The 23,734-nt window shown below is 42.9% G+C and overlaps 2 protein-coding genes across 7 annotated transcripts in view; both read right to left on the reverse strand.

The window, feature by feature from the left end:
• Positions 1–26: 26 nt before the first annotated feature.
• Positions 27–8,331, reverse strand: LOC108873060 (NACHT, LRR and PYD domains-containing protein 12). The gene is made up of 18 exons (XM_018661110.2): positions 7,917–8,331; positions 7,133–7,233; positions 6,833–6,946; positions 6,642–6,749; positions 6,288–6,363; positions 5,989–6,193; positions 4,070–5,864; positions 3,582–3,755; positions 3,314–3,487; positions 3,034–3,195; positions 2,748–2,921; positions 2,387–2,560; positions 1,799–1,972; positions 1,540–1,713; positions 1,258–1,431; positions 1,122–1,168; positions 479–1,035; positions 27–338 (listed from the first exon to the last, which is right to left on the reverse strand). The coding sequence occupies exons 2-17, from the start codon at positions 7,216–7,218 to the stop codon at positions 506–508; spliced, it is 4,341 nt and encodes a 1,446-aa protein (XP_018516626.1). The 5' UTR covers positions 7,219–7,233; positions 7,917–8,331; the 3' UTR covers positions 27–338; positions 479–505.
• Positions 8,332–10,896: 2,565 nt separating this feature from the next.
• Positions 10,897–23,734, reverse strand: part of LOC108873056 (collagen alpha-1(XVIII) chain) — a 33,995-nt gene continuing 21,157 nt past the window's right edge. For 2 of the 6 annotated variants that reach the window (XM_018661100.2, XM_018661096.2), the window contains exons 3-43: positions 22,704–22,784; positions 22,567–22,626; positions 22,179–22,254; positions 21,627–21,686; positions 20,660–20,802; positions 20,551–20,568; positions 20,218–20,424; positions 20,102–20,128; positions 19,946–20,008; positions 19,771–19,854; positions 19,634–19,684; positions 19,403–19,543; positions 19,239–19,292; positions 19,080–19,124; positions 18,880–18,942; positions 18,367–18,498; positions 18,223–18,288; positions 18,110–18,136; positions 17,848–17,946; positions 17,674–17,709; positions 17,485–17,571; positions 17,224–17,256; positions 17,065–17,100; positions 16,909–16,968; positions 16,643–16,720; positions 16,488–16,523; positions 16,345–16,398; positions 16,130–16,201; positions 15,950–16,015; positions 15,800–15,830; positions 15,517–15,570; positions 15,391–15,425; positions 15,174–15,299; positions 14,913–15,060; positions 14,767–14,831; positions 14,536–14,664; positions 14,394–14,426; positions 13,889–14,311; positions 13,604–13,801; positions 13,317–13,426; positions 10,897–13,227 (exon numbers count right to left, since the gene is read on the reverse strand). In XM_018661100.2, the coding sequence (XP_018516616.1) occupies positions 13,014–13,227; positions 13,317–13,426; positions 13,604–13,801; positions 13,889–14,311; positions 14,394–14,426; positions 14,536–14,664; positions 14,767–14,831; positions 14,913–15,060; positions 15,174–15,299; positions 15,391–15,425; positions 15,517–15,570; positions 15,800–15,830; positions 15,950–16,015; positions 16,130–16,201; positions 16,345–16,398; positions 16,488–16,523; positions 16,643–16,720; positions 16,909–16,968; positions 17,065–17,100; positions 17,224–17,256; positions 17,485–17,571; positions 17,674–17,709; positions 17,848–17,946; positions 18,110–18,136; positions 18,223–18,288; positions 18,367–18,498; positions 18,880–18,942; positions 19,080–19,124; positions 19,239–19,292; positions 19,403–19,543; positions 19,634–19,684; positions 19,771–19,854; positions 19,946–20,008; positions 20,102–20,128; positions 20,218–20,424; positions 20,551–20,568; positions 20,660–20,802; positions 21,627–21,686; positions 22,179–22,254; positions 22,567–22,626; positions 22,704–22,784 (3,621 nt within the window). In that variant the 3' untranslated portion in view covers positions 10,897–13,013. The remainder of the gene's footprint in view (positions 13,228–13,316; positions 13,427–13,603; positions 13,802–13,888; positions 14,312–14,393; positions 14,427–14,535; positions 14,665–14,766; positions 14,832–14,912; positions 15,061–15,173; positions 15,300–15,390; positions 15,426–15,516; positions 15,571–15,799; positions 15,831–15,949; positions 16,016–16,129; positions 16,202–16,344; positions 16,399–16,487; positions 16,524–16,642; positions 16,721–16,908; positions 16,969–17,064; positions 17,101–17,223; positions 17,257–17,484; positions 17,572–17,673; positions 17,710–17,847; positions 17,947–18,109; positions 18,137–18,222; positions 18,289–18,366; positions 18,499–18,879; positions 18,943–19,079; positions 19,125–19,238; positions 19,293–19,402; positions 19,544–19,633; positions 19,685–19,770; positions 19,855–19,945; positions 20,009–20,101; positions 20,129–20,217; positions 20,425–20,550; positions 20,569–20,659; positions 20,803–21,626; positions 21,687–22,178; positions 22,255–22,566; positions 22,627–22,703; positions 22,785–23,734) is intronic. The other 4 variants (XM_018661098.2, XM_018661099.2, XM_018661097.2 and 1 more) reach the window with 4 other exon arrangements.

Raw genomic sequence — 23,734 nt, forward strand, 5'->3', positions numbered from 1 at the left:
ATGTTAGTAATCACATAGTGTCAGTAGAGAGGAGAGTAAAGTTTTAATGTCCTTGAGTCCTGAGTCCAGAGGTTAACACCTGTTGTAAAAGTATATTAATGATACTGATTACATGTTATCACTTAAAACTGTTTTAGGAACAAAACTGACAGAATAAGAGACAAAACAAGACAAAAACATTAAATATTGATGCTTCAGGTGCATTTAAAGTATCAGAGAAAGCATGATAGTATGTTCTAGTTTCTTAAAGCAGAGCTGATCTGTTGTTAAACTGATTGAAATTGCTTTAGTAGCTTTATTTGAATGAAATGTTCCTGTAGCCTCAGTTTGTTGTGCAGCTGTAATTTGAATGAAAAAATAACAAAAACAAGTATTAGATTGGATCTAGTTTTGGCAGATATTTGATATTAAAAAGGGGAAAAAAGAGCAAAAGGACATTCTTACTTGTCAATGAGCTCCATGAAATATTAACACTTACCTTAAACAAAAGGTATCTCTCCATTTTCTAACACAAGGACACTGATGACTCCAGTGATAAGAACCCAAATCCAGGGTAAAGAGGTTCAGTGAATGCACCGTAGAAGGTGTACAGGTGAGTTAGTGAGTCAGATGAGACGCTGTAGAAGGACAAAGTGCCAGCGGGCCAGTCCAGATACACTCCGACTCTGTTAGAGGCGGTGGAGGGATTAGTGAGAAGAGCTGTCCTGATGTTATTGTGCCAGGCGTAGTAACATTTATCCGTTAACTCCAAACTCCACGACTTCTCGTTCCATCCAAGCCTGCTGCCGTCACGAGCTCCTCTCCGCCTGAGACTTCTGTAAGTCACTCCAACATCAACCCCTCCTTCCCAGTCCACCTCCCAGTACCAGCGAGCGGACAGACCAGCTGTGCACAGCAGCTGGTAGCACCAGTCGAATCTGTCGGGGTGGTCAGGGTACGGCTGCTTCTCTATCGCCAGCAGCACTTTCCTGTTGTTCTCAGTCAGGAGGACATTTTTGTGAGCTGTGTTTGGGTCCAAGGTGAGTTCACAGACATCTGAAGGAAGAAAACAAAATATATGTAGAGGCAGGTCTCAGGTTTTGACTGAACGGATGTCACATTAATGGACTTTACACACTTACACTTTGTCAGACCAGATTTCAAACACTGAACACCACCATGATCCACACTGGAGGAAAGAAAACAAAGTCAGACCTGCACAGAGGCAATTAACCTTCATAAAAATCCTTACTTGTATCAATCTTCTTCCCCCCATACCTGAGAGTATCCAGTCTCCATCGTTGATCCTCCAGTCCAGCAGAAAGAAGCTTCACTCCAGCTTCCCTGGGATGATTGTAGCTCAGGTCCAGCTCTCTCAGGTGGGACGGGTTGGACCTCAGAGCAGAGGCCAAAAAAGTGCAGCCTTCCTCTGTGATCAAGCAGCCTGACAAGCTACGCAAACACACAAACTTCAGACCCACATGCTGTGTTGCTCCATAGACCTCACTCATAATGAACATTTTGTTTTTTAACAATAGGAAAAACACAGGTATTGCTCACCTGAATGTTTCCAGTCTACAGTGTGGACTCCTCAGTCCAACAGAGACCTGCTTCACTCCTGAGTCCTGCAGGTCATTGTTGCTCAGGTCCAGGTGTCTCAGACTGGACGACTTGGAGCTGAGAACTGATGAGACATCCTGACAGCATTTTTCTGTGAGCCCAGTTTGATCCAACCTGAAAAATGAACATTTCCCTTTATATTTAGATGGTTTTATCTTTCAGCAAGAATAAAAAAAGTGCTGAGAAAATAAGCTCTCACCTCAGAGTTTCCAGTGAACATTGTGGATTCCTCAGTGCAGTAGACAGAAGTTTCACTCCTGAGTCCTTCAGGTCATTGTTATTAAGATCCAGCTCTCTCAGATCTGAGGTCTGAGAGCTGAGAACTGAGGCCAGAGCTTCACAGCTTCTCTCTGATAACTTACAGCCACTCAGCCTGATGGATTTCAGTCAGTACACTTATGTATCGCACAAAAACAATTCACTGAGAAAATGTTTTAAATGAAATGTGAATATGCTCACTTAATTTTAGCTTGATTCATTAGACGTAGTAAGGAAATGATTTTGAAAGTAAGAAATATTTAAAGATGCAGTTTTATTAATGTTGTTAGTGATAACCATAGTAGCAGGAGGCGACAGCAGAAAGTGCTGAAAACAGAATTAAATCTTAGTCTTTAGGAAATTAAGACCAGATTTTTTAAGTTGTTTCTACAGTTAAAAGAAACTGAGAACATGTTTGCGGATGCCCAGACAGAGATGGACCAAGAGAGTGAATACATTAGAGCTCTTGCTTTCATTAACAGGCCAACACTTCACAGATATCAGACTTGACATATTGTAAAATCCTGACCTGAGACTTGCCAGTGAGCAGTGTGGACTTGGCAGTGCAGCAGAAAGCAGCTTCACTCCTGAATCCTGCAGGTCGTTGTTACTGACATCCAGCTCTTTCAGACTGGAGGACTGGGAGCTGAGAACTGATGAGATCTCCTGGCAGCATTTCTCTGTGAGGTTGGTCTGATTTAATCTGAACAAGAGACAGAAACATTTAACAGGCTCCAAGCCAAGAAATGACAAGGCACAAAACGCCTTGTCATTTTTACTCTTAATAATCAAACAAATGAGATATAACATATTGAACAAACATACATAAAACATACTGTTTTACAGTTTCAAAATCATGTTACCCCTGAGCTGTAGAATATTAAACTGACCTCAGAACTTGGAGTTTACAGTGTGGAGTTGCAAGTCCAGCAAAAAGTAGCTTCACTCCTGAGTCCTGCAGGTCATTGTTGCTCAGGTTCAGGTGTCTCAGACTGGATAACGTGGAGCTGAGAACTGATGAAAACTCTTGACAGCATTTTTCTGTGAGCCTGGTTTGACTAAACCTGACAAAAAGACAAGAATTTCTCTTTATATTTCAAGTGTTTGTAGAGCTACAGATTCAGATGTTGTGCATGAATCACATGCAATATTATAGCAAGGACATAGTGATCCTACCTCAGAGTTTCCAGTCTACAGTGCTGACTCAGAGAAGAGAAGAACACCACTCCTGAATCCTGCAGGTCATTGTTACTCAGGTCCAGCTCTCTCAGATTAGAGGAGCTGAGACTTGAGGCCAGAGTATCTCGACTCTTCTCTGAGACATTACAGCCGATCAACCTGAAGAGTTTCAACCAGTCTTATCACAGATTGTATAAAAACAAGTTCTGTGAAAATAAATGAAGTGATGCAACTGATTCATTAACAACCTGTGAAACATACAGTACTTTATCCTGACCTGAGTGTTTCCAGTCCACAGTGTGGACTTTCTAGTCCAGCGAAGAGCAGCTTCACTCCAGAGTCCTGCAGGTCGTTGTAACTCAAGTCCAGGTCTTTCAGACTAGAGGACTTGGTGCTGAGAACTGATGACAACTCCTGACAGGACTTCTCAGTCAGGTTGTTTTGGTTCAGTCTGGTAAAATGAATAAAACAGCAGAATGAAGGAAGAGGTTTTGACTGCTATACACTGAATAATACAACATTATTAGATCACAATATGATCTAACCTCAGTTTTTCTAGTCTACACTGTGGATTCTCCAGTCCAGCCAAGAGCAACTTCACTCCTGAGTCCTTCAGACTGTTGTTAGTCAGATCCAGCTCTCTCAGACCAGAAGACTGGGAGCTGAGAACTGATGCCAGACCTTCACCGCTTCTCTCTGACAGGTTACAGCCCCTCAGTCTGAAGAACATGCAAAACAAATATTAAAAAACTCATCATTTCTCACCTGCATGAAAGATGAACCCTAACTCTAAATCCACCAGTGACCAAATGCATGCTAAGAAGTTAATGATCATTCCACATAATCATATAATAAATACTTTTAACTTTACTTTTTAAATACTTTGACCAGTTAATCTGTAAATATAATATATATCATATGCTTTTTTATTAGCCATGCCAGATTGGAATATCTCAACAACTAACTGATGGACATCAATTCAATTTTGTACAAATATTCCCCCAAATTTGTCTGATTTTTTTAATAAACTTACAGAGAGATATTTGAGGCTTTGACCACTGGCAGCAGCCTCAGAAGACCCTCCTCTGAAGCTGAGTATTTCCTCAGGTCAAACACATCTAGCTCTTTCTCTGATGACAGCAAGATGAAGACCAGAGCTGACCATTGAGCAGGAGAGAGGCTGGCTGTGAGGAGACTTCCTGAACTCACGTACTGCTGGATTTCTTCCACTAGAGAGTGATCATTCAGCTCATTCAGACAGTGAAACAGATTGATGCTTCTCTCTGGAGAGAGGTTTTTCCTGATCACACTCTTGATGTACTCGGCTGTTTCCTGATTGGTGTGTGAGCTGTTTCCTGTCTGTGTCATTAGCCCTCCGAGGAGTGTCTGATTTGTCTGCAATGAAAGGCCCAGGAGGAAGCGAAGGAACAAGTCCAGGTGCCCGTTTGGACTCTGTAAAGCCTTGTCCACTGCACTCTGGAGGAGATATGATAGTTTAGATTTGTCCCTTAACAGATTAGACCACCAGGTTTTTGGTTGAGACAGCTGATTGATGCCAGAGTTGATGAAAGTCAGAAAGACATAAAGAGCAGCTAAAAACTCCTGAACACTCAGATGGACGAAGCAGAACACCTTCTCCTCATACAGCCCTCTCTCCTCTTTAAAGATCTGTGTGAACACTCCTGAGTACACTGAAGCCACTGTGATATCAATGCCACACTCTGTCAGGTCTGATTCATAGAAGATCAGGTTTCCTTTCTGCAGTTGCTCAAAAGCCAGTTTTCCCAGAGACAGAACCATCTTCCTGCTCCCTGGATTCCAGTGTGGATCTGCACCAGCTCCTAAATGATACTTGATGCTCCACAGTTTGGCTTGAACCACCAGGAAGTGAATGTACATCTGAGTCAGGGTCTTGGGCAGCTCTCCTCCCTCTCTGGTTTTCAACACATCCTCCAGAACTGTAGCAGTGATCCAGCAGAAGACTGGGATGTGGCACATGATGTGGAGACTTCGTGAGGTCTTGATGTGGGAGATGATCCTGCTGGCCTGATCCTCATCTCTGAACCTCTTCCTGAAGTACTCCTCCTTCTGTGGGTCGGTGAACCCTCTGACCTCTGTCACCATGTCAACACACTCAGGAGGGATCTGATTGGCTGCTGCAGGTCGTGTGGTTATCCAGAGGCGAGCAGAGGGAAGCAGTTTCCCCCTGATGAGGTTTGCCAGCAGCACGTCCACTGAGGTGGACTCTGTAACATCAGTCAGGATCTCAGTGTTGTGGAAGTCCAGAGGAAGTCGACACTCATCCAGACCGTCAAAGATGAACACAACCTGGAACTCTTCAAACCTGCAGATTCCTGCTTCTTTGGTTTCAGTAAAGAAGTGATGAACAAGTTCCACCAAGCTCAACTTTTTCTCTTTCAGCACATTCAGCTCTCTGAAAGTGAATGGAAATGTGAAGTGTATGTGCTGGTTGGCTTTGTCTTCAGCCCAGTCCAGAGTGAACTTCTGTGTTAAGACTGTTTTCCCAATGCCAGCCACTCCCTTTGTCATCACTGTTCTGATTGGTTGAGCTTTTCCTGGCGGTGTTTGGAAGATGTCCTCGCATCTGACTGTTGTTTCTGGTCTTGCTGGTTTCCTGGATGCTGTTTCAATCTGTCTGACCTCATGTTCGTCGTTGACCTCTCCGGTCCCTCCCTCTGTGATGTAGAGCTCTGTGTAGATCTCATTCAGAAGAGTTGGGTTTTCTGTTTTACCAATCCCCTCAAACAAACACTGGAACTTCTGCTTTAAACTAGATTTGAGTTTAGCCTGGCAGGTAGCAGGAGACTCTGCATGAAAAAAAAAAACAAATTAATGTCAACTGTACATAAAATAATTTGCTAAAAACAGGAAATATGGATATAAATATTTGTGTAACATAAATTATGTTGTGGTTAAAAACAATCTTCTTACTGCTCTGCAGAGAGTTAACCAACCCGTCCTGCTTCATTCTCCTCAGGAAGAGCAGTGTGATGTTCAGGAACGCCTCTCTGCTGCTCCTCATGTCCTCTTCCTCCTCCTTCATCATCACCTCGTCATCCAAACACTCTGAATTTAAAACCCTCTGCATCCTCCTCAGCTCGTTCTTCACAAAACAAACAATGTTCTCCTCAAGCAGCTGGAAAACAAGGTCATAAAAACAGTTTCAGTGTAGAGCATGAGAACAGGAATGGTAGTTTATGATTGCTTCATGTGTTTGTACATGAACACACCAGAAATATGGAGTCCACATCAGTTTGATCCAGGGCAGACTGACCACTGTGAACACCTGAACTCTTCTGCTGTAGTCTGTGGAGGACATACAGAATATTATATAGTATTTATTATTATTTGTCAGCAGGATTATGGAAAAAGTACTGAACTGATTTGCACCAAACCTGGTGGAGGAATGGAGCATAGGCAAGGGAAGAAGTCATTATATTTTGGGGCCACATCCAGATCTTTCACTATGAATTAGCATATTTTTTCTCTGAGGTCTGCTGTATGTTGTTTGACACTGGCCTTGAGGAGGAGTTAAAATGTGCTCAAGACAGGCTAATACAAACATTAGTAACATTCTGACTCACTCTGGTTCAGAGTGTTGTCTTTTAAAAGCCAGAGGTGCCTCGATCGACTGGCTGCTCTTCATGGACACACAGCTGGGTACAGGAGAGCCTGGTCTCTTCTCCTGGATCCTAACACAGACAAATAATTGATACAGAAATGTAGTTTCACCCTAAAATTGCTTTGTTAATGCCAACATGGTACAGTGACTCACTCTGGTTCAGGAGCACGGCTTTTAAAAGCCAGAGGTGCCTCTATCGACTGGTTACTCTTCATGGACACACAGCTGGGTACAGGGGAGGCTGCTCTCTCCTGCTGCTGCTCTGGGCTTCAACACAACACACAGGTTTTACTTTTAATAATCATGAAGGCTTCTCTGACCCTTTCAGCATTTCATACAGAAAAAAAAATGGAACAGAAGTTGCTCTTTTGCCGCATTAAACAAACTAAGAAAGGTAAAAGATACTCCACATATTCAGGTATGTGTAGGCAAAACGATGTAACTGCTGCTCACCTCTGAGCTTCAGTCCAGTCATGTTCCCCAGCTGGAGAGGTTTTTGAGGGGAGGATCCCCTCATTAATCCCTTCAGCTAGATCCATAGTAGAAGCTTACACCTTTAAAAAAAACAGGATTAATAATATTCTAAGAATAATTCCCCTTCATTGTCAAAAGATGATTTTGATAGACACAGCAAGGTAAACACAGCTGCAGCTAATGACATTAATAATACTGAATTTCTCTGTGCTCTGTAATCGGGACGCTTAGATCAAAATTACACAGAGCGAGTTTAATTTGGCTGCTGCTGTGTTTACTCTGTTGTGTGACAGGTGAAAAGGGAGAGGTGGCATCTGTTTGGCATTAGACGCCCTTTAAAAGGAAACCTGACACCTGCTGATCCAAGAGCAGTTTGAGATGCACCTCGGGTCAGAGGGCCAGACACAGGAAAACCAGAGGTAATATACTAACTCTAACATTACTCCACTAGGTGGTGATCATCTAAAGCAGGTACTTGACTTGAGTAAATCAGTAAATATAAATGTATTTTAATATCCTCATACATAAATGGAGGACTGTGTATGTGATGGAGTATAGTTTAAGTCCTGAACAGGACTTCCTCTGCCTTCAGCATCTTTCACAGTCTCAAATATATGGTCCCAGAACCAGGAAATGCTCAACTGTACCGTTATTTAAAAATATCATAGGAGTTTTACATGAAATATGAGGGATGTCTGACTATTGTGGGCTACCTGGAGAAATAATGGGCAATAAAGCACGATGAAAAAGAAAGTTACGGTACCTTTTCCATGGTGAAAACAGGGTGCAAACGGCTGTCAAACAAGTGAAAGTCGCCTCAAACTTCACCGAGAAATTCATCCACAAAAAGAAAAACAGAGGAAAGAAAACAAAGACAGATTATGACAACTAATTCACTTGTCTGTCACACAGGACTACCAGACTTTCTCGGAATAAAGACATTCCAGCGACACACGCCCAGGTGTTTCAAGTTAGTCTAACCCGCTCCCCGCTGCCCTCCGTGCCCTGAGCTGAGACTGCAGGCAGCTCACAGGGACGCGTCCTGCCCTGACCCCGAGGGAGAAGCGTCCTGCTACTGTAATGTTAATCACAAATGGTAGAAATAAATGTAGAACTTCATTAAGAGCAATAGAGGTTATGTAGTCCTTGTATTTAAAGCAGAATTTGTACAGAGTGTGAGGGGGAGGTCTGCCTGAAAGCCTGACTGAGGGCAAAAAATAAGCTGTAGACGTTTTCGAGGAGGAGATGTAAATCAGGTAACCTTCCAGTTTCATTCTGACAGGTGAAGCACAGGACATGACAGGAGGTCAAATGAATGACACCTGTCATGATAAAATATTACTTTTAATAGTGGCAGGCACACAGAGGAGATTAGGAGGACCAGGTCCTTTCTAAAGACTGACATTTTTCAACATACAACACGGATCATTTCTGCTTTCAGGGTTAATTCTCTCTTCTGTTTTTTAAATTCCTTTAAAATAACTAAAATAAGCAGCTATATTTGGTAATCCTGCTCCTGTAACACTAAGAAACTTCCTCTTTTTGTCCCCTCTCCTTCTTGCTGCTTCTTCTAGTTATTTGCTAAAGCTTACTGAGCAGTTTAGTGCATCTCTGTTCCCCACGAGATGATGATTCCTCATGATTCTGGTGACCTCTGACCTTTACTCAAGTGTCATGTCAGGTCAAACATGTTTCTCGTTCCACTTTGCTTTAATCAGAGTCCAGGATGAACGCATGTTGTGATTAAAATGAATTGAAGTAATTTAAGTGAGATTCACAGACCAGAAACTTTCCTGTTTCTTGTGCACTGTCCTGCAGCTGTTACAGTGCTGAGCTCAACTTCCATCACATAGTTGGGTATCAAAAGAATAATATTAGTCATTTTGTGACACATTTTTGACAGCCTTTAATGATACTAATGCCAATTCCCTTAATCTTTGTGTCATTGGTCTCATTGTTTTATAACTTAAGAAGATGATTTTTAATTTATGGCTAGAATTTTACTTAGTAAATGATTCCTCCAGAAAAATTAAAAACACACGATTTAGAAACACTGCAAAATTGCACTAATTAACTTTTTGATAATGTTTTTTTTTTTTTTTTTTCCCATGAAATGCCTTTTATACCCTACCAGGTGCATAACTCTGATAGAAAAATCCCTTTATTTAAATTTAATCAACTTAACTTAACTGTTAAGTATTAAAAACATAAATTATAACCATTAACCTTAAGCGTTTAATTATAAATGAGCCTTTAAATGAGCCCAATTCACAGAAATATAACCAAAGACAGGACATGTGTGTCCTCACTGATGTTCTGTTTACAGCCCTAAACTGAAAAAGACTGAAAAGATGTTGTAGTAGTGAATTTTAGTGGTCGTACTCAGTGGGATAATTCTATGAGGTTGTTTTAATATGATATTAAGCCCCTGTCATTGAGCGGACACATCAATCTACAGCAGGTCGGCACGGTTTGAAGGCAGTTCACCTAAATGTGGTGTCATTTACTGACAGGCAGTTAGAGATAACAATGACAACATGCAGCTTGAGCTCTAACAACTCTGTCACTCCACGAGGAAAACTGCTCACTACACTAATGAAAAACTGAGGTGCAGCCGTGGAGGCAGGTGGCTGATGACAATAATAACAGTTAGGTGATCATCAGAGAACAGGGCTGGAAAATAACAGAAATCTCTCAAGAGACTATGGAGGGGGGCAGACAGTGGAGGTGGAGAGGCATGAGCCACATTAAGCATCAGTTTGATGTCTGTTTAGTCATAATAATCATATTGAAAAAGACACTCATATACTCCTTCCCTGAAAATGATCACATTTTAAAAGATTTCTTCAGTACCTCAATAATTCATTGGATGCAGACTATGACTGCTTATGGATTATTCTGCATACTTTAAATGGTGCTAATTTGCAGAAATGTTAACAAATCTATGGCAACTGCAGTAATCGACTCTGTGGTGATCATACTTCTTGTTTACAGGCTCCAAACTTAGATTAAATAAGATGAAGAATAAAATCAAGGGTTACAAAGTACATTAATATAAACATCACTATTTTAACAGCTCAGAATATTGATATGGCTCTTATGTTCCTGCAGCAATTACCACTTCCCCGTTTATACATCTACCCTGTGGTTTTGGCTGCGTCACCCTGCAGAAGAACGTTGTGTTTCAGAGCTCTTTGCATTCTGCAGGGAAAGACTTACTGTATATTCCTGGAAGAAAAAACGTTGTTTTTGAGTCACATGACATTATCAACAGATAACCAGCTGCTGCTGAGTCACGTGTCTTTATCTGGATAAAGACATGTGGGAGGTAAAGAAGCTAAATGAAACACTGGCACTCACCTACAGTATATATACACTGTAGAAAGTGACATAATGAGTTCATGACCTACTTAAGATCCACCTATTTATACTTACTTTACCTACTCATTATTTACTTATGACCTACCCATGTGTCAATTCACTCTCAAGTAAAATAATAAAAAATACTGCTCTTGGTATTTTATTGTGTGCAGAATGCAATGAAAATACCCCCATCAAGTGAGAGAGATTAAAGGTCATTTCTGTTTAATACGTTAATAAGTGAACATGATAAGAAAGGCTGAGGCTTTGTTATGAGACTTGATGGCCTCAGACTTGTCCTCTACTGCCACCCTCAGCCCATACAGACAATATACCTGTCTCTGCTTTTTAAAACTGTCAAATATTCAGCTGGGAAACGTAACTCACAATTTCCACACAGATTTATTCAGTGACATGCAGCATTTCAGAAATGTTGCTCACATAACAAAGTAGACAGAGTACAATCTGCAGGAGTTAATACACATCTGACTGCATTAGTTATGGCTCTGTTAGAACATGAAAATGTTATTCTAGCCTCTAGAAACTGAAATTGAATAACACCCCAGTGTTTGGATCCTCTTCACTGGAGACACCAGTAAGCGAGCTGCGGTGCATTTACTGTACTGCTCTCGAATAAAAAGCAAAACAATTAACAAGCAACAGTGCATAAAACATTTATGGCTGAATCCTTTCCTGATATCTGTACAGAAATGTTATTTGTTGGCTTACTATGTGCACAAACTGTATCAGCCGGAAACTCGTCCCTCAATTTTTCAGGATTACAACATATTTAAACATCTTTGTGTTGGTTTGGCACATTTGCTGCATATATTTGGAAATGTTAATATTCTCAGTGAAAGCATTCACATCACACATTATAGTTGAACTAGAAAAAATAAATATCCCTTTGTTATTGCTAAAAAATATGATTTGAAAATATCTTCCCTTGTAAGACAGTAGCAAATTGAAAAGGCTATAACTCAAGTGCTGCGGGTTACAGATAACATCAGTGGAAAAGAAAAGAATTTTTGAAAAACATACATTTCATAAACAAAGTTTATCTCACTCTTGGACGTGAAATGTGTAGATGACTGCACCGTTATAGATGAACAACTTTATAATCATCTGAGTATTTCAATCACTGCATTTTCCTCCCCAGCACTGGATATTATACTGCATATAAAAAGTAAATGTGGTATTTAAGACACAGGAAACCTGGTTTAAATGATTATTAACACTGTTTTCCAGGAGCTTGAGCTGTAAATTTGGCATGTTTATATTTTCATGACACAGTTTTTTGGTTAAACACAGACAGAAAAGACAAGGAAACATGGAAAATCTATGTGCATTTCTCAATCCACAGTTCTATGTACGATCACAGTGGTGTATCCCTCTCTGAGATAAATCTAATTGCCTCGCATGTACCACCATTATATTACAGTCACAGACTATAAACTTCTCTACCTTTAAACACCCAGAGAGTCATTTAACAGAAGTGTTTTAGAAAAGAAAATGTCCAAATATCCTCAAAGATTCTTCCTCTGGATGGGAAAATGGCTGCTGATGGCAGTTCAACACAAAGGATAGTGTTTAAAATTCTGAATTTCTGTCAGAAAATGTCAAGTAAAATATATCTGTTTGGACAAATATAACTGAGCAAGAACACATGTAATTTCCTCCTTCAGCTGCAATCTATGTTGAACTTTATCTTTGATTAAGAAAGGAGCTGGGAGACTGGTTAAAAATACATTTTTACTGTGCATCAACAGAACATCTTTTCATCCAGATTGTTAGAGGAGTCTTTGAGGATATTAGAAATACCTTCAAAGAAGCCACAAGTTTTGTTATACCATGTTCAAAGTTGTTGGATATTTGACTCTCTAAGTCGAATGTAACAGTAATACACAACTGGGAATCCAGAATCTGCTGAAAACAGTTTATCAGTATGTGTGTCCTGTTAATTATCCAGAGTAACCAAGACGCTGGAGAAAGGCACATTTAATTCTATAAAATGAATTTTCAGTGCTGTCTGAAAACCGCAGACAAAAATCAATTCACCTCCATTTTACTGGGGTCAGAGCAGAAATCTGAGACACATACAGCATCTCAGCCCCTGGGCAAATAAACACTTGGCTTCACCAACTAGCATCAGTTTCAATATCTGTATCAACATACGAGCTGACAAGTCACAAACACCAGAGAAATGTCAACAAAGCTGCGCCTTTGGAAACTCGGTCGGCTTTTAAGGACACTGTCGCCTTACCAGAGGGTGTGTTACTGTCACCTGAGCTTAACTTAGGTTCAACATGTGGGATAATCCTGTATAGCACCATATAAAGAGGGGATAACAAACATTAACTAAATATTAATTAGAAAAAAAATGTATTTACAAAGCACCACGTACGGTGCAAAGATAGATAAAAGTGTGTGTGGACAAAAGCCTGGCCGACCACTTTTGGACTTTGTCCAGTGTTGTGTGTGTGTGTGTGTGTGTGTGTGTCTATCTCTTAGACTGGCCGACATAGCTGTTCTCGATGCACAGCACGACGTAGGAGCTGGAGCAGCTGCTGGAGCTCTGCTGGAGCAGACTGCCGCTCTGCAGCGACGACGCCATGCCGGTCAGCGCCCGGTCGCCCACACGCCACGTCTCACAGTATCCGTCAATGTGCTGCTGGCCAGCGTTGGTCGACCCGTGCCACATCATCTTCTCTGGCCTGAGATAACACAGACAGGGTGTCACTTTTACTGCATGTCTTAGAATAAAGATGCAATATTGTTTTGATGTCTACGATCTTTGCCTCACCATGTGCTGTCACTGAGAACATTCTTGCCATCGAAGGAGTAGATTGGCACATTATCCTTCATTCTGCCGTCATTAAAGATGGCGTCCCAGCTGTCAAACAAAACCTCATCCTGAAAGAGATGAGACAACACACGTAGCTCAGAGGATTAGTTGTGCAATTAACTTACTTTTCCTTCCTGTCTCAGAATCTAAAAGTGGTTGCCTAGGGATGTGGACTTGCATCAGCAGCATTTACTACTGATTTACACTTTGTTCTCTGCCAGTGGAAGAAAACCTCTGTGAGGTACCTTCAGATTGACGATTGGCAAACGGTCCCTGTCTGCCTTGCGGACAATGCTTTGGAGGTCCTGGAGTCTGGCAGACAGGAATGCCCGGAAAGTTCCCTTCATCCCAATGGCCTGAGCCTGGGTGAAGCACAGGAAGTCTGCACCCCGGATGCCCCTCATGGCGCCGGTCTGCGGGCTGTTCAGGGCGATCAGGTGGAGCTGTGGAAACACAAACATGCCCGGTAACATTATATTCTCCTGTGACGAAATCAAGTACAGCTTTAGTTTAAAAGCGGCCTCTCTTACCCCTGGACCTGAGGTGTGATGGTGGACTGGAGTCTGGGGCACAGGAGGAGGGGGTCTTCGCTGAGGGGTGACTGGGTACCTGGGGCGTTCCTGGGTGGTATAGACAGAATACCTACCATCTGGTTGGTTTAATCGGTCTGCGTAACTTGGAAACCTTGGATCTGTTGGTGCTGGGTACCGCGGATCCGGCTGATATCTGGGGTCAGGGTGGTATCGCGGGTCAGGCTGGTTTGGATGTGGGGAATCAGGGTGGGTTGGGTGTCTGTGATCAGGGTGCTCTGGGTATGAAGATCCTGTGTGTGTTGGATGATGCACGTCAGGCTGCGAGTGACCGTTAGGAGGGCTTCGGGGGTCAGTGTTTGAGTGGTGGTCTGGAGAGTAGGGGACGACTGGTGGGGGCTCCACAGCTGCAACCTCATTACGCTGCAAATAATGTGCATTATATATATTAAACCAGGGCGAGTTACATGTTCTGGGGAAGAGATTAAGGCAAAATGACACTTACATCCTCACTGGGCAAAGGAATATAGCTCCCGAGCTGAAAAATAAAGGCGACAGCTGCATTAATACAGATGGAAAAACAAATTATTAAAGGGTTTTTGTGTCATTCTAGCTGATTTACGTTCATAATAAAGATAAATGTTTACCTGGACTTGACGAACTCCATCTCTGACACGTAAGTAGAGGTCTGTTTGGTCTATAATGTAGACCAGAGAGCCCTCAGGTTGTCTTCTAGCTGTGGCTGTCATGGTATCATAAGACCTCAACACTGTCACCTACAAACACCAAAACACACTCAAAGTGAACCAAGCTCATGATGGGGCCACCTCATTGGTCCAGACTGACATATCTCAACAACTATTGGACAGATTTCTCACCCCAGAGGAGTGTCCAGGCAGTCCAGGCACTCCAGGTGGTCCCGGTGGCCCAGGAATACTGATAGCTGTCATTTAAAGAGAGCTCGAATGAGATTAAACACAGGCTTAATTGTGAATATCTGGGTGTGTTTACAGTGATTACTCACTCTGTGTGCCCCTGTGAGTTCCAGATAGAGTAGGTCCTGGAGGTCCAGGTGGCCCTGGTGGCCCAGGTTGCCCATCATAGCCTCTTCCTGGTGGACCAGGTAGCCCTGGAATGCCTGGTGGGCCAATGATGGAGTCACCTTTAGGGCCCTGATGGGACAAGGACAGAGGACATTTTACAGTATGTTAAATAATATGATATACTCAATACAAGGAGTCCATTACATTAGATGTGTATTATGTTTTAGACAGTATGATCTTACGGGAGGTCCAGGTGGTCCTGGTGCTCCGACTCCACTCCCTCCATAGCGGGGGTCATAGTATCCTCCACCCGGTTCTCCTTTCTCTCCTTTAAAACCAGGACTGCCCGGTTCACCTTTCAACTCATTCTGGACACATAAACATCAAGAAAGACAAATAAAAATCTGCTAATAATTTAACCTTAAACTATGATGGAAAGTCTATAAAGTTGATTCTTACCTTTAAAGTGTAAATGTCATAGTTTGACCCGAGACCTGGATCAGAAACAAATTGCCTTGCTTTAAAAAATAAAACATTTACTTTGAGCTTTTTCTGCATTTATGTGCACAGGTGAAGTAGTGCTACCTGGAATTTGCAGGAACCCAGGAGGTCCACGATCACCTTTCTCTCCTTTAACAGCTATAAACAAAGAGAACAGCAAAAATATCTTCAGTTAAAAAGGAGCAGTTTTACCTTTATGAGAGTAGTAGGACATGAAATATGTCTCCTTGCTTTCTTGTTGAGGGTTAGATAAAAAGTTTGATACCACTCTCATGTCTGTGCACTAGTTAACTTAGCGTAGCATAAAGAAAGAAAGAAAGTAAAGTGTGTTTTCAGTGATGGTATTCACAGTAATGAGTGATCTCACCGGGGTAATATCTGGAGTAATCATCATAACCCTGAAAAGAAAACACAAATATTATCTGTCACGTGTGCTAATCTAATTGTCTAGTTAAAGTGAAAAAATAAAAATAAATCAAGAATATCTGACAGCATGATATTTCATGTCTGGACTCACTCTGAGTCTGTCGATAGGAGCAGGAGATCCAGGAGGTCCAGGAGGACCTGGTGGACCTGGAGGACCCTGGGACACAACAAGTATTGATTATTGATGGACTCACTTTAGAAGCTGACTGGATTGAACCTTTTCTGACCCTCTTACAAAATGGAAAAGTACACTAAACTCTATGATACTCACAGGGTATCCATATCCAGATCCACTGCCTGAATCTCCTTTCTCTCCTTTGACACCATTCAGCCCCGGCCGACCCTACAGGAGAACACACACCACATTCACAATCATATTTAATACCTTTCACACAAAGACTCCTAGTGGTAGTATGGGCTTGTTTTTACCATTTCAAATGGACTTGATATGAAAATATAATTTGACATTTGCAGGAACGTACGTACCGGTCGACCTGGAAGCCCAATCTCTCCCTTCTGGCCTGCAGGACCAAGTGAACCCTGGAGAAAGAAAATAAATATATATTGATGTGATTCTGTTACATTATATAATATCAGCAAAATCTGGAAAATAAAAATATGGTACATACAGGAGGTCCTACAGGGCCAGGAGGTCCCATCTCACCCTGCGAACAAATACAGAGTGTAAACACTGACATTTTAAGCTACGACGAATAGAGCTATGCCAGGGACGCTTATCCTCACGGTGTGAGGCAAACAATATTGAATGCACTGAGGTTTTTACCGGCTGTCCTGCCAGGCCACCCAGGTACATCGGCCTCCCATCAGGCCCCATGATGATACCAGGCTCTCCTTTCTGTCCCTGAGCAAAACATTTTAACACACAAGTTCATGACGAGGACTGGAAAAATATTAGAAAATGGCTGATGACATGAAAGAATTTTTTTATGCAAGCTGAGTTAATTGTTTCATTATTTCAAGGTTTTGTGACTGCAACTTTCTTTGTTTGTTTGTTTTGTTTTTCATTGATTGAAAGGCAGATAATCCTACTTTAGGGGCATATCCTGGAGGGCCTGCATCTCCTTTTTCTCCTTTTGGTCCCACAGGCCCCTGCATCAAAACATATAACACATAACTAATTTCAATTTTTGTGCATTAATTGGATTTTTCCACACTCAACTCTGTGATAATGTCAGTGATACACACCGGGAATCCTGCTCGACCAGGAACACCAGCTCCTCCCTGAAGAGGAGAGAAAAACAAGTCTTTAAATAAGAATAAATAATTTTTTCACATGGTAAAACTTTAGACTTTAGTAAGGTTTATAGTGAGATTAGTTGGGGACCAAAGGGTGTGTCCACTCACCTGCCACCCTTCGTTCCAATAAACGTCGTTATACTACCGCAAGACAAAGTTAGGTCAGTTAGTGTGCAGGTGAACAAACGATGAAGCGAGCAGTGATGGTTAGTGAATATGAGTGACTCAAACAGTGACTGTTGAATGAGTGATTTAGTGAATGAGCAATTCAGTAGCAAGCTGACATGTGCAGGTTATTTTCCTCTACATGTTTAGAAATTTAAAGGATCAGTGCATCAGTCTTTGTTAATGACTTGACCTGTGACTCACATCGCCTGTCGGCTGGTAGATGATCTGTCCTGGAGGTCCAGGAGGCCCTGGAGGTCCAGGTGGTCCACCGTCTCTCCCTGGCAGACCCTGAAACACAGATGGCATGTCCCAGCCAGGTTCATCACTTTTTTGTGTCCCCCTGGAGCTGGAGTTCAAACCCAGAGAGCCTTTATTTTACATGTAACTCACCGTCTCTCCTTTTTCTCCTCTGTCTCCTTTTTCACCCTAGAATTTGAGCACAAGAGAAGATCAGTGCCATGAACAGTCTAGTCAAGTCAAACCGTATAGTGGTGTATTATTGAAATATTCTATGCAATATAAGAAGCAGTTAAGCAACAAAATACAATTTGTCCGGCTACACACCAGCTGTCCAGGGAATCCATCCAGGCCTGGGATTCCAGGTGGTCCTCTTGGTCCTTCTGCTCCTTTGTCTCCATGGTTCCCTGGCAAACCTGGCTTCCCCTAGAAATCAGAATATTACCAGAATACTGTTCTATAACAACATTTTGCAGGCTTATCACAACCGATTTGTTGTTTTTTTTTTTAGGCATCTGTGTCCTTTTTCTTGGATTTTTAGTTTCAGGCAGCTTGTTAGACTGTGAGAACGACTGGATGTAGTACTTACAGGTAGACCTGCAATACCAGGAGGACCCTGGAAGACATGACACAGGATAACATGAGATGATGCACGTACTGTGAGGAAAAGAACAGGAATGACATGTCTGGCTAAATGGATACCTGTGGTCCAGGTGGGCCTCTGACTCCAGGCAAACCATTGATCACCTCATATCCATCCTGGTCATTCTGTAAGGAGAGGATTTGAACTTATCATCCTGTACACTGACATCTAATGATCTAGACTCTGAAGAAGCCTCTACTCACATAGCCAACACGATACGGTGGCCCTGGCGGTCCAGGAGGCCCTGGAGGTCCAATTGGTCCCATGGGACCTGGAAGCCCTGCGAGTCCAGTCTGCCCTGGTTGACCCGTCTGTCCTGGGTCACCCTGAGAACCCTGAGGTGGGCGGGAAACAATGTGGATATTTTGGGTTGGAGAGAAATAAGTGAATAAACAGTGTGATGATGCCAAGGAAGGTGTCATGCAAGAGAAGCATGCAGAGAACCAGAGGTTAAACAGAGTTAAGTGATTTCTTAACATCATTAGATAAAGGGAGAGAGGAAGTCACAAGCAGCAGCATTTAATTAAACCATGGAGGGAAAGTCTGTGTCCTCAGACGACTGTGAGGTTCAGAAAATACAGTTTGAAGGATGCAGGTTAAAATGTCAGAAACTGGGATCATTCGCTGTGACAGTTAGTTGTGAAATGGAAACAGATACAAACTTGGAAACCTCCACAGCAGAGACCCCTCCCCAGTACCTGTGACCCATTACACACCGTAGAGGATGGAGTAAAGTAAGAGAACAGGCCGGTGAAAAAGTTGGAGTCTTGAGTGTTTTGCTGGAGGAAGGCAACAAACAACGGAGGAGAGAATCTATCTGGAAGCACCCGCCACAAATTTATCCTTGATTCATGACATTCATGCTTTTAAAGACAAGATTTGAGTTTTGAGGATTAAAAATTCAGACTTAACTCACCTTCTCTCCGGCTGCTCCTGGAAGACCGAGCTCACCACAGTCACCCTGGAGCAAAAACAGATTTAAGGACATAACACTCGCTTCTTAGCCTTGTTAGCAACATAGCAAAATTAGGAGGGGACGGTATCCATATTTGTAGTCTGAGTGATATATTCTTACCTTCGCTCCTCTGGGTCCAGGTTGACCAGCTGCCCCAGGAGGACCAGGAGGGCCCTGAAACAGCAGACAGGATATGCACAAACAATCAGCATTTTTACTTCCTGATCACCTAATCGGTTCAATTCTACACCAAACACTGAGTCAAACAAAATGAAAACACTAACTGGTAGACCGGGGACTCCGTCTTGTCCAGGTGGTCCAGGAGGTCCAAAGGCTACGGGACCATTGGGTCCCAGCGCCACTGAAGTACCAGGGATCCCAGGGGGGCCAGGAGGTCCTGGGAGACCAGGAGGACCTCGGGGACCCTGGGTGACAAGTCACAAAATTATTATGCTGTGTAAAAACACGACCTTTCAAATGACAGCACTGTTAGATTAAAATGATTTGCAACGTACCCGGATTTTTTCCAGGTCTGGGAATCCTGAGCCCTCCATGTCAACAAACGTCTATTGAAACATAAAGGAATAAAATACAGTGACAAATAATATGTCTTGAAACTTAAAAACTGAAAGAAAAGGAAGAGTGGACGTACTGGGCGATCACCAGTGCCTGGTCCAGGAGGTCCTGGTGGACCTGGGGGTCCTCTGGGTCCTGGTTGACCCTCTCCACGCTCGCCCTGCATAAGATTCAGACACCACACGTTATCAAACTAAATAAAGACTTGTGATGTAGTATAATACTGCACCTTAATCCATTCTGTACCACACCTTTTGGCCCTTGGTGCCAGGTGTTCCTGGATTTCCTGGGAAACCTCTTGGCCCAGCAGGACCCTGGAAACAGGAGTTGAAAGTTACTCTGATCATTTTTCACTTGATGCAGAGAAGCTCAGGCCTGACTTATCCAATGCAAACAAAGCAACTTACAGCTTTTCCATCCTCTCCTGGATCGCCCTGAAAGACAAAACAATCAGTGAGTAACAAGCATTTAAAAAAAAAAAAAACACTCAAGTTTGGAAATGAGGATTTTTCTCTCGACTCACAGGCTCCCCATCAGTTCCTGGAGGTCCTGCGGCACCGTCCGCTCCTGGCGGTCCCGGAGGTCCGGGAGGTCCAGCCACCTGCTGCACAACAGAGCCATCCCCGAGTCGGACCACCTCAGCTGCGGGGCCGGGAGGACCGGGGGGCCCGGGAGGCCCCTGAACCCCACGTTCTCCTTTATTACCAGGATATCCAAAGCCAGAGCTGCCCTGAAGAGGAGGGAGGACACAGACACATCGATCTGGTTTTTCACTGTTGAAGCATTTGGTTGAATTAATGTTGTAAGCATCACTCTGTCATGAACAAGACAAGTGAGACATGCACAGTGAACATACCTTTGTACCTTTTTCACCCTGAAAAAAACCAGGAAAGATAAATTACAGTCAGTTATCCGTGAGGCAGGTTGTGCAGCTGAATGCACACAGACGCAGAGCAATGTTTTACCTTCTGTCCTCGTTCTCCTCCCTGACCGGAGACATCAGAGCCGGAGCTGGACCCTGAGTCTCCCTTTGGCCCTGCAGGGCCTCTGTCCCCCTTTGAGCCTTTCTCTCCTATGTCTCCTTTATCACCTTTAGAACCACTGGGACCTGAAGGATGAGTCACATGAAAAGAGTTGGCAAGTTTGGAACAACTTTATTTCAGAGCACTTTAACCTGCCGATTTGTACGAGCTGAGCTTTAATGCACCATGCAGAGACAACAATCAGCTCCACTTCCACATGCATGCTCACAACAAAGGCAAAAATACTGAGTGAACATTTAATGTACTTGAAACTAAAATCATTTAATTAAAAGTTTTGGAACGTCAGAGAAAATTACAACACAAATAACAAAGTGCCTGCGGAAAAAAAGAAAAGCTGCAAAAGCAAAAGCCAAACAAGTCTGAATAGATGGTGTTTTCTCATCAGATCCAGTGACTGATCCAGTGCTTGTACTTTGGTTGTCTTTCCTCCACAACCTGGTGGAGCTCCTGTAATAGAAGCAGTGCATCCATCTGTTCTGCAGAGGGCGCTGCTGCATAATTCTAAATTCTCCCTTAAAGTGGGGGCCTCTCCAGTTCCTCTCAGTATGACCTACAGATGCAACTTATGCAGAGTTTGGTGTGTTTCTTAAAGCAACAGCACTTCCTGCTCCAGAAGCTGGGGATTATGGGTAATATACACTGTTCAGTCATGTTTGATAATGCGTTGAATAACTTGGATGGATCACAGATTGGAAAGGAGCACCATGATGCCAACAAACCTCCACCAACATGCTGTCAGCTCACAGCTCCACGTCCTGCTCAGCTGACTGAGAAACCAGCTCATTCTATACTCAGATAGGATGGCCACACACTGATTAGGACACAATCCTAATCTTAATCTGCATATCTGCCATGCGTTATCAGGATCCTTTTGCCCCCAGTGACCCACCTCTTGAACCTGGTGGCCCAGGCCGGCTGTAGTCCACCGACGGCCGGAGATACCTGACATCTAAAGTCAACACAAACACAACTTTACCTGCTGCTCAGCAGGTGCATGAGGCCTGCATGTGTTGGCTCGCAGAGCAGGGGAATGAAGAGCCTCACTAATGTCTGTCTGAATGTTTTGGAGGAGGACATGGAAGAACAAAGACTATGTAGGACTTTTTAAATCTGTTAATGTGGGCTCTTTGAAGGAGACTTTAGACTTTAATTTTCCACCTGAGGGAGCTAGAGAGTTTCCATTTACCCTCCTGCTGCACGCTGAAACCCCGCAGCAAAACTCCCTGCACTCTCAGGTCCTGACAAGCAGCTCTATGCACATATTTCTTGATAAAAGCAAAGGGATTCTACAGGACGTTTCTTTGGCTGCAGCTGCCGTATGATTAAAAACTTCCATTACACCGTTCCGCTGTGTGCCTACTGTAATCAGGGTCTTGGCAGGCACACGGTGAAAAAAGCTGTTGTGAGCGATTCCACTGTTGGTGATGAAGCCGTATATTACCTGTTTCCTTGAGTCTGGTTCCTTGTGAGGACGTCAGCGGGGGTTCGGGTACTGGACGGAAAGGTGCAGGAGTGGTCTGGAAACAGAAGAGAGTAAAACATCTGCAGTCTCCTTCATTTGTCCAGTGGCAGCATTAGTAGTGTTTCAGTATTGTCATATTGATTGTTGCTGCTGCCCAGCCAAGTGAACTGAAGCTGCAACTTGGACTGGCATAAATGTATGAAAGAATCCAAAATATTCTCACACAGAAGCTGCTAAAAGTCTTTATTTTGAGCTAATATTTGACATGAATTCAGTGTTTTCCAAGTAGAGAGACACATCTTGAAACTATTTCATGCAACTAAGTTGATCTCTCTTTGCCTGTGCACAAATGAAAAAACAAACTGACCCTCACAGTGTGTCCCGTCTCTCTCCTCTCGCCTTCACCACTGCCAAAGTCACCAGAGGCCTGAGAGACAGAGAGAAAAAAGATGACACCCAGAAATATTCAAACACTCAAATCAAATAAAACATTCAAACACTCACAGCGTCAGAGTCGTCCTCGTCGTCACACAAACGCTCAGCAGCCCGAGGGTTTCCCACCACTCTCAGCTCTGCGATCTCCCCCTAAAAACACACACAGACACACACAGTGAATGCTCTTTATTTCACGATGATGATAACTCTCATTATTCACAATGAGGCATGAATTTAGCTTCCTCTGAAGCTTCCACAGAGACGGAAAACACAAGAGAAATGACTCATGCAGAGGAGAATATTGTGGCAGCTGCCTTTGCCACTCTGTCTTCAGATGATCTTAAACAACCTTCACGTGTTTTGGCTCTCAAACATGACACAGACAGTCTTGAGTCCAGGTGGATTTAATGATGCCAGTTACTGCCCTTAAAAGCTACTTTCTGGATGAATTAGGCAGAAAAAGTCTGAGGAAACAGCTAAAAATTAAAGAAGCATCAAGACAAAATTAGTATTTTTAGCTTTTAACATGAATTATATCCACGTCTTCTCCACTTTTCCACTTCAAAAGCCATGTAATGTCACATGTGGTCACCTGGGTCACTGACTGGGTGCAAGCTAAAGGTCAAAGGTGAGGGAGGTCGAGAGATACATTTACAAGAAAAAGGAGGGTTTAGTCTGCCCTTCCTGTTGCCAGTGACCCAGACACAAACCTGCCATGCTGTGCCACAGGGAGATATTAAAGAGGGTCCTGACCCCACAGAGAGGTCAGACTTCTACATACAAATGCAACTACACACACTCACACACCTGCTCTTTTAGCACACAGTGTATTATCCTGACTTTTCCAGGTCCTGTGGGTGACATTTGGAGGAGGATTCATTGCTGTTTTTCATTCGTATTTCATTCAGAAATGTGATGAGCAAACATCTCTTCAGCACTTGAGCATTTCCTCTGCTGGTACCCTGGAGTTTATGGTTAGAAAATGGACTTCTCTTCCAAATTCTAGTCAATAAAAAAAGCATTTTTGGAAAAGGGATCATTTTCTAACAGAAGCTGAATTCAAACCATGTTTCATTTCATCATGTTTCATCCTCCAAAGT

This window comes from Lates calcarifer, linkage group LG7_2 (genome assembly GCF_001640805.2).
Source record: "Lates calcarifer isolate ASB-BC8 linkage group LG7_2, TLL_Latcal_v3, whole genome shotgun sequence".
NCBI lineage: Eukaryota > Metazoa > Chordata > Actinopteri > Centropomidae > Lates > Lates calcarifer.